The sequence below is a fragment of the Ornithorhynchus anatinus genome, chromosome 1 (assembly GCF_004115215.2).
Source record: "Ornithorhynchus anatinus isolate Pmale09 chromosome 1, mOrnAna1.pri.v4, whole genome shotgun sequence".
NCBI classification, from domain to species: Eukaryota; Metazoa; Chordata; class Mammalia; order Monotremata; family Ornithorhynchidae; genus Ornithorhynchus; species Ornithorhynchus anatinus.
In genome coordinates, this window is record NC_041728.1 from 170,059,317 (window position 1) to 170,069,243 (window position 9,927).

Consider the following 9,927-nt stretch of genomic DNA (forward strand, 5'->3'; position numbering starts at 1 on the left):
AAAATGGGGATTAAGACTGTGAGCCTCACGTGGGACAACCTGATTACCCTGTATCTCCCCCAGCGCTTAGAACAGTGCTCGGCACCTAGTAAGCGCTTAACAAATACCAACATTATTATTATTATTATTATAGTAAGCGCTCAGTAAATACTATTGAATGGATGAATGAATTTCTCTGTACCTCATTGCCCTCATCTGTAAAATGAAGATTAAGAGTGTAAACCCCATGGGGGATGGGGACTGTATCCAGTTATCTTGTATCTACCCCAGTGCTTAGTATAGTGTCTGGCATATCTTAAGCCCTTAACAGATACCACCATTAATATTAGTACTGTCATTTTCATAACGACTTGTGCTTCCTCCTATCTGTCAATTATTTTGGTATCTTTTTCCCAGTGTCCTCTGTGACGAGACTAGGGAGCAGATGAGGGCAGAGAGATTAGTTTGGGCCAGAAATTTGGGCTTCCCAGTTCCCAGGACAGAAGCAGCTTGGCTTAGTGGAAAGAGCCCAGGCTTGGGAGTCAGAGGTTGTGGGTTCTAATCCTGGCTCTGCCACTTGTCAGCTGGGTGACCTTGGGCAAGTCACTTCACTTTTCTGTGCCTCAGTTATCTCATCTGTAAAATAGAGATGAAGACTGTAAGCCCCACGTGGGACAACCTGATTAGCTTGTATCTACAAGAGTGGTCGGCACATAGTAAGCACTTAACAAATACCAACATTATTATTTCAGGTCACACTGCAGACCGCCAGGGAAAAAGGACCCTGATATGTTCATGATGAGCAGATCTTCGGGATGAAGGCATAACCACCGCCCACCTCTGTCTCTTGGTCCATCCTAAGAGGCCCACGGCAGATCTTCCAGGCCACCTTGGTTGCTTTCTCCCCACATCTCCGCCACTTGTCTGCTGTGTGACCTTGGGCAAGCCACTTAACTTCTCTGTACCTCAGCTACCTCATCTGTAAAATGGGGATTGAGACTGTGAGCCCCATGTGGGACAGGAACCGTATCCAGACTGATTCGGCAAACCACTTCACTTCTCTATGCCTCAGTTACCTCATCTGTAAAATGGCGATTAAGACTGTGAGCCCCACTTGGGACAACATGATCACCTTGTATCCACCCCCCAGCGCTTAGAACAGTGTTTGGCACATAGTAAGCGCTTAACAAATACCATCATCATCATATCTACCCCAGATCTTAGTTCAGTGCCTGGTACATAGTAAGCGCTTAACATATCCTAAAAAAAAATTTTTTTAAAAGTGAGTTAAAAACCAGACTTAAGAGAGTAGAGTGAGACAGGCATTTTTATTAAGCTCCACTTTTCCTCATCTCCCACTCCCTTCGGCGTCACCATGTCTTGCTCCCTCTGTTCTTCTCCCCACCTCCCTACCCCACAGCACTTAAGTATATATCTGTCATTTTATTTATTTATAATGCTATTTGTATTGATGTCTGTCTCCCATCCCCGCTAGACTGTGAGCTCATTGTGGGCAGGGATCGTCACTCTTTACTGCTGTATTGTACTTTCCCAATCGCTTACTACAGTGCTCTACACACAGTAAGCGCTCAGTAAATACGACGGATTGATTATTCTTTTTTTTTCTCCCTGATCCTTCCACTTGGGAGAGGTGAAGTCCATCCAGATGACGATTCACCAGGACACATTACAGAGCAACAGGTAATTTCCCTTAACTGTATAATCACCGGCCCTGAGGAAGTTTTTACTCGGGGCTAATAACAGATCTACTCATGAGCCATTCTTCACCCCACCCGGCTCCACCAGCTCACCCCTCTCTTCTGTGCTTCGGATAACGTTCTCGTACGTCCCGGGGCAGTGGTTTCTATAGAGGTTTTCCACCAAGGTGTTACTCCCCGGAACCATCACCATCTTCTCCTGGTTCATGTAATTCCACAGGTGCAGAGCGTAGGAGTCGTTGAAGGTCGGCTGCTGGGCCCAGACCTCATAGAAGAGCTTCCACTGGGGGTAGAAGATGGGGTAGAACCTGTGGGGATGGAGGAAGGAGAGGTTCTGGCAGCGGAGGTCCGTCACCTCTTGGAAATCGGTGAGATTGCACCACAGCTCCAGCACCCTCGTCATCAGCGCGGGGCCCTGGTGGCCCCAGACGTCCCCGTTGTAGTTCTCGACGAAGTTCTCCATGCACTGCCAGAGGAAGGGGTGGTGCCGGACGAAGCCGAAGACACCGTTGCTGGAGTCCCGAGATGACTGGCCCGCTAGGAAGTTCTCCGAGGGGATGGGGCGGATGGAGATGACGTCGGTGTCCATGTAGATCCCGCCGAATTTCCAGACGACGGCCAGCCTGGAAGCATCCGAGCTGATGTGGAGCCAGTTCTTTTGGGCTTGAGGGTTGATCTGCGGGGGGGAACGATTTAGGATTGCGAGCGAGACGTTTCCCCGGGGGACGGCTGCTCCGAGCGACGGGGCCCTAAAATTAGTGTCTGTCTCCCCGCTGTGGGCGGGGCATGTTTCTGCCGACACTGTTCTACTCACCCAAGCGCTTAGTACAGCACTCTGCACACAGTAAGCGCTCAGAAAATACAGTTGATTGACAGATTGATAGACTGATTGGCCTAATGGAAAGAGGAAAGGCCTGGGAATCCAAAGGCCTGGGTTACAATCCCGGCTCTGCCATTTGCTTGCCGTATGGCCTGGGACAAGTCGCTTCTCTTCTCTGTGCTCAGTTTCCCCGACTGTAAAACGGGGATCGAATTCCTGTTCTCGTTCCCTTTTAGACTGTGAACTCGATCTGGGACGGAGACTATATCCGGTCTGATTATCTGGCATCTACCCCAGTGTTTCATAAACACATAGCATGTAGCAACTACCCAATTATTTTAATATTATATCCTCTTGAAATTCTTGAATTGGAATATGGGAATTCAGTTCTTGGCCCTCTTCTGTTCTCCATCTGTACTCGCTCCCTCGGTGAACTCATTCGCTCCCACAGCTTCAAATATCATCTCTAATAATAATGTTGGTATTTGTTAAGCACTTACTATGTGCCGAGCACTGTTCTAAGCGCTGGGGTAAACACAAGGGAATCAGGTTGTCCCACGTGAGGCTCACAGTCTTAATCCACATTTTACAGATGAGGTAAATGAGGCACCGAGAAGTTAAGTGACTTGCCCAAAGTCACACAGCTGACAAGTGGCAGAGCTGGGATTCGAACCCATGACCTCTGACTCCAAAGCCCGGGCTCTTTCCACTGAGCCACGCTGCTTCTCTACGCAGATGATACCCAAATCTACATCTCCTCCCCGTTGTCTCCCCCTCCCTCCTGGCTCGTATCTCCTCCTGCCTTCAGGACGTCTCCACCTGGATGTCTGCCCGCCACCTAAAACTCAACATGTCCAAAACTGAGCTTATCTTCCCTCCCAAACCCTGCCCTCTCCCTGACTTCCCCATCACTGTGGACGGCACTACCATCCTTCCCGTCTCACAGGCCCGCAACCTTGGTGTCATCCTTGACTCTGCTCTCTCGTTCACCCCACACATCCAATCCATCACCAAAGCCTGCCAGTCTCACCTTCACAACATCGCCAAGATCCGCCCTTTCGTCTCCATCCAGTTACCTTGTTGGTACAAGCTCTTATAATATCCAGGCTGGATTATTGTGTCAGCCTTCTCTCTGATCTCCCTTCCTCCTGTCTCTCCCCGCTCCGGTCTATTCTTCATTCCGCTGTCCGGATTATCTTTCTACAGAAACGCTCTGGGCATGTCACCCCCCTCCTCAAAAACCTCCAGTGGTTGCCTATCAATCTTCACATGAAGCAAAAACTCCTCACTCTTGTCTTCAAAGCTCTCCATCACCTTGCCCCCCCCACCTCACCTCCCTTCTTTCCTTCTACAGCCCACCCAACACACTCTGATCCTCTCCCGCTCACCTCCTCACAGAGAGTGCCTCGTTCTCGCCTGATCCGCTGTGTCGACCCCCGGCCCACGTCCTACGGCTGTCCTGGAATGCCCTCCCTCCTGACCTCTGCCAAACCAGCTCTCTTCCCCCCTTCAAAGCCCTAATGAGAGCTTACTTCCTCCAGGAGGTCTTCCCAGATTGAGCCCTCTCCATTGCCCCGACTCCCTCCCTCTGCTCTTCCCCCTTCCCCTCCCCACAGCACCTGTGCATATTTGTATATATTATTTATTACTCTATTTTATTAATGATGTGTATATAACTATGATTCTATTCATCTTGATGATATTGATGCCCGACTACTTGTTTTGTTGTCTGTCTCCCCCGTTTAGACTGTGAGCCCTTTGTTTAGCAGGGATTAATAATAATAATAATAATGTTGGTATTTGTTAAGTGCTTACTATGTGCAGTACACTGTTCTAAGCGCTGGGGTAGACTCAGGGTAATCAGTTTGTCCCACATGAGGCTCATAGTCTTAATCCCTATTTTACAGATGAGGTCACTGAGGAACAGAGAAGTTAAATGACTTGCCCACAGTCACAGCTGACAAGCAGCGGAGCCGGGATTCGAACCCATGACCTCCGACTCCCAAGCCCGTGCTCTTTCCACTGAGCCACGCTGCTTCTCTATCTGTTGCCGAATTGTACATTCCAAATGCTCGGTGCTCTGCACATAGTGAGCGCTCGATAAATACAATTGAATGAAGGAATGATTGTGAAAATACGCTTTTCCTACCTGGACATTTTGGATTCTCGTTTTTGTTTTGATCTCTGTTTATTTATTGCAGTGTTGAGCATCGCTGAGCTTTCTAAATCTAGGCCCCGTCATCCCTTTATAACCAACAGATTTGCTCTCGAGAGACGTCTTCATTAGCGAAATCTGTTTTATGGACTATTTCGGGGGAAAAGAAGGTGTGCTCCAACCACCTCCACCGAAGACCATCTGAAGATGAAATGGATCCAGAAGCTTTAGATGCCTTGGTAGTGCTATTAGAACTTATTCTTCTTTCCCCTTAGACTGGGAGCCCTTTGTGGGAAAGGGACTGTATCTAATCCGATTGGATCGTATCTACCCCAGCGCTTAGCGCAGCGCTTGGGACACAGTGAGCATTTAACAAATACTACGATGATTATTTCCATTATTGCTATCACCATTATTATTTTCGAGGTGGTGCGGACCAAAACACCGAACAGGACTATGCAGCAAAAACAGCCTCACGAGAAAGGTACCCACAGGTGTTCAAATACGTGGCTAAGTGGAAGTCAGAAGGACTCTTGTTCTAATCCCGGCTGTGTGACTTTGGACAACTTATTTCATTTCCTCTGGGCCTCGGTTACTTCATCTCATGAAATAGCATGGCTCAGTGGCAAGAGCCCGGGCTTGGGAGTCCGAGGTCATGGGTTCAAATCCCAGCTCTGCCCGTCAGCTGTGTGACTGTGGGCAAGTCACTTTTCGGTGCCTCAGTTACCTCATCTGTAAAATGGGGGTTAAGACTGTGAGCCTCACGTGGGACAACCTGATTACCCTGAATCTACCCCACCGCTTAGAACAGTGCTCTGCACATAGTAAGCGCTTAACAAATACCAACATTATTATTATCTCTAAAACGGGGATTAAGACCGAGACCACGTAGACAACCTGAATAGCTCCTATCTACCCCAGCGCTTAGAACACTGCTTGGCACATAGTAAGCGCTTAACAACTACCATAATTACTATAATAATAATATAATAATAATAAATATCATGTGCATACAATTTGCAACTGAGTTAGGCATTGTTAAGAGGATACGCAATAGCTAGTGGCTCGTTAGTCTAAGACTCAATCATCAAATAATAATGATGGTGTTTGTTAAGCGCGTACTAAATGCCAGGCAACGATAGGTTTCCAATCCGATTGTTTAGCGCCCTGTATCCTTTTGGAAGCAAATGGACGGTGCTGGAGTCAAGTCGTTGCGCTGGAGCCTGGCTCTGTCCCCATCCCCTCAGGGAGCAGGGAGGAGGAGAGAGGAGAAGATCCGAAGCCTTCTGGGGGCAGGGGGTGGAGAGGGTTTATATGGAGGGGAGAAGCGAATCCCCCAGGGGAATTTGGGGATGACTGCTCTTGACCCCCAGGCCTCTAGCCCCGACCTGGCTGGGGAGGCAGTGCGTGGCTCAGTGGAAAGAGCCCCGGCTTGGGAGTCAGGTTATTATCCCTTGGGCACCCCCCCGGCCCCGCATCTTGGCCAGAAGTATCAAAACCAAGGCTTGGCATCCTGGAGAAAGGGAATAGTTGCTCTGCTAAACCAGCTCAAAGACGGTCGATCAGTCTTTGAGAATTCAACGAGCAGGAGGAGCGCTGTCCCAAAAGATGGTTTGTCTTCGAGGTACCTGGCACGAGACCACAATTCTCTGTGGGAGTTTTGATTTGGGTTTTTTTTGGCTGCTCTTTCTTGTGGCTGCTGTTTTCCCTTTTGGTCTAAACCACTCACAAGCCTCGCAGTGAAAAAATCATTCAGTGGCACTTTTTCAGCATTCAACCAATCAGTGGTATTTATTGAGCGCTTACTGTGGGCAGAGTACTGTACTAAGCGCTTGCGAGAGTACAATACAACAAAATCGAGAGACACATTCCCTGAACTGTGTACGGAGCCCTACTCTGGACCAAGCTCTCGCCCAGTTTCTATTCTCCGCACCGTTGCACCACCTATATTTATGAATGCTCATCTAATAATAATAATAATTATGGTACTTGCTAAGTGCTCACTATGTGCCGAGCACTGTTTTAAGTGCTGGGTTAGATTCAAACTAATTGGGACAGTGCCTGTCCAACTGGGGCTCATGGTCTTAACCCCCATTTTACAGATGTGGTAACTGAGGCCCAGAGAAGTGAAGTGACTTACCCAAGGTCACACAGCAGACATGGGGCGGAGCCAGGATTAGAACCCAGGTCCTTCTGACTCCCAGGCCTATGCTCTATCCATTAAGCCATGCTGATTTCCAAAGGACTTAGGTAGGTACTCAGACAACCTCCTTCCCCCAATAGGATTTATGAACGTATCTTTAAACTCTTTTGTTTCTACTTTTTGTGTCTTATTCCGTCGAGTCGTCTTCGACCCAGAGCGACGCCATGGACACATCTCTCCCAGAACGCCCCGCTCTCCATCTGCAATCTTAGTGTCTGTCTCCCCAACTAGATTGTAAGCTCCTTGAGGGCAAGGAATAATAATAATGATGGTATTTGTTAAGCGCTTACTATGTGCCAAGCTCTCCAAACTCTTCTGGACTGTCCCAGGTGCTTAGCACAATGCAAATGTTCAATAAATACTACTGATCGACTGAGTATAATTCAATTCTCTTCAATATTTGCAGATCTTTTATAGTAAAAAATTAATCATTCGGGTAAAAATCAGTGATATAGTGACCGGTTTTTGTGAGGGAATATTATCGATGTTTTATTTTCCTATTAGGGTTGGGAGCAGAAGAAACAAATGTTATTTTTTTTCCATTTTTAATACTTACTTGGGAGTACCATGTAGAGAGTGGGGTCTCTTGGAGCAGAGTTTTCATATCCAATGGGAAAAGGAAGACATTCGCTATTCTGGACAAGAGAGAAAGTGCTTTGTTGGTGGAGTTGGATGGCAGGTGACTTAAATTCCCATTCAGTCCCTTCAGAAAGAAAACCACAGGCCTGTCACGGTAGATCCTGGAAGCAGATTCAACAGCGCAAGAAACTAAGGGAGGAGGCTCCAGGCGATCAGAGGTCTCCAGAAAGAAGATGCCCCTGCCGTGGGTCACGACGTCCTCCAGTTTCACGAGATTCTTGAAGGTGGGGATGCAGGGGAAGAAGCATTTGGGTTTCAAGATAATTTCATAGAGGAAACCGCAAACAAACATCAGAATAATAACAAGGGAGATCTGCAACTCTTTCAGCATTCTCTCTGAGGTTCTGGTCTTTTTTGGTGATGGTTGCTTTAAAAAAAAAAAGGGAAACGTCAAGATCAGTGATCAGATCCAATATCATCTCCTCGTGGTAATAATCGTAATACTTTGAATTTGTACGGAACATGGCGTAGTCGATAAAGGACAGGCCTGGGAGTCAGAGGGTCAGGGGTTCTAATCCCGCTCGGTCACTTGTCTGCTGTGTGACCTTGGGCAAACTGCTTTGCTTCTCTGGGCCTCGGTTACCTCATCTGTAAAATGGGGATTGAGACGGGGGCTCAGGGACATGGATTGTGTCCAACCCGATTTGCTGGTATCCACCCCAGTGCTTAGTACAGTGTCCTGTAGATAGTGGGAGCTTAAAAAATACCATAATAACTATTATTCATTCAATAGTATTTATTGAGCACTTACTATGTGCAGAGCACTGTACTAAGCGCTTGGAATGGACAATTCGGCAACAGGTGGAGACAATCCCTGCCCAGTGATGGGCTCACAGTCTAATCTCATTACAGCCCTTTTATTTTCCCAAAGCGTTCTATGTTACGTATTGCATTTTCTACTCACAATACCCCAGTGAAGTAGGGGGAAGCAGGTAATAATAATAATAATAATAACTTGGTATTTCTTAAGGGGTTACTATGTACCAAGCACTGTTCTAAGCACTGGGCAGATACAAGGTAGCGTTATACCCCAATTCCAGATGAAGAAACTGAAGCACAGAGAGGTCTAGTAACTTGCATCAGACTAGTGACCAAACAAGGATTAGAATCCAGCTCTCCTGACTCCCCTAATCATGCTCTTTTCACTAGGCCGCACTGCTTCCCATAAGCCCACTCTCCAAAAAAAATCAGAGAGAGCTTTAAAAAAGAAAATCAGGATAAATGCAAAGTAGATTTTTTTATTTTAGTAATGGAAAATTCTGCCCTTAGTAAATTCTGTTTCTTTGGGTTTCTAGGGTTAAATTAGAGCAGGCCCACCAACTTTATCTGGTAAGTGTGAAAAGGACTTTGATTGGTTTTGTTGGCTACTCTCCAGTGCACAGTTTTATGCTGTCTGCTCTCCCGGCAAACTGCCTCTCCACGGGCATGTTTCGGCTGTTTCGGGGGGAAGACGGGGAAGGCTCGCTGAAGCTACGCCGTCCGCGGTGAGGCAACCTTATCCAACAGCCAAGCGCATTTTGTGAAGTAAACCATGGCAAACTGCTTCATTCATTCAATCACATTTCTTGAACGCTCACTGTGAGCTTTGCTTGGAAGAGTAAGATACAACGGTACTGCTGTGTTATAATAATAATAATATTGGTATTTGTTAAGTGCTTACTATGTGCAGAGCACTGTTCTAAGAGCTGGGGTAGGGTCATCGGGTTGTCCCAGGTGAGGCTCACAGTCTCCATCCCCATTTTAAAGATGAGGTAACAGGCCCAGAGAAGTGAGGTGACTTGCCCACAGTCACACAGCTGACAAGTGGCAGGGCAGGAATTCGAACCCATGACCTCTGACTCCCAAGCCTGGGCTCTTTCCACTGAGCCACACTGTTATCTCGGGCACGTGACATGACTTCTCTGTGCCTCACTGTAGGCTGTAAACTCGGTATGGGCAGGAAACATGAGCGCTCCTTCTGCTGTACTGTTGTTCGGACCACTGTACTAAGTGCTTGGGAAAGCTAAGTGCTTCGAGAAGCGCTTAGGACAGGGCTCTGCGCATAGTAAGTGCTTAATTAACATCACCGATTGACTGCTCTGTAAAATGGGGATTAAGACCAAGAGCTGCACGTGGCACTTAATAATGATAGTATTTGTTAAGCGCTTACTAGTAATAATAATAATGATGGTATTTGTTAAGTGCTTACTATGTGCCAAGCACTGTTCTAAGCACTGTTCTGGGGGTGTTACAAGGTGATCAGGTTGTCCCATGTGGGTCTCACAGTCTTAATCCCCATTTTATAGATGAGGGAAGTGAGGCCCAGAGAAATGAAGTGACTTGCCCAAAGTCACGCAGCTGACAAGTGGCAGAGCCGGGATTCGAACCCATGACCTCTGACTCCAAAGCCCATGCACTTTCCACTGAGCCACGC

General features: G+C 47.3%; 1 protein-coding gene across 1 annotated transcript; it reads right to left on the bottom strand.

The window, feature by feature from the left end:
- Nucleotides 1-1,749: 1,749 nt before the first annotated feature.
- Nucleotides 1,750-7,845, bottom strand: A4GNT (alpha-1,4-N-acetylglucosaminyltransferase). The gene is made up of 2 exons (XM_029062978.1): nucleotides 7,432-7,845; nucleotides 1,750-2,373 (listed from the first exon to the last, which is right to left on the bottom strand). Exons 1-2 carry the CDS (start codon nucleotides 7,843-7,845, stop codon nucleotides 1,750-1,752), a joined length of 1,038 nt encoding a protein of 345 aa, XP_028918811.1.
- Nucleotides 7,846-9,927: the final 2,082 nt, after the last annotated feature.

Coding starts and splice junctions, on each gene's coding strand:
- A4GNT (XM_029062978.1), bottom strand. CDS start 7,845: ATGCTGAAAGAGTTGCAGATCTCCCTTGTTATTATTCTGATGTTTGTT. Junction 2,374..7,431: donor TCTCTACATGGTACTCCCAA/GTAAGTATTAAA, acceptor TCCCCCCCGCAG/ATCAACCCTCAAGCCCAAAA.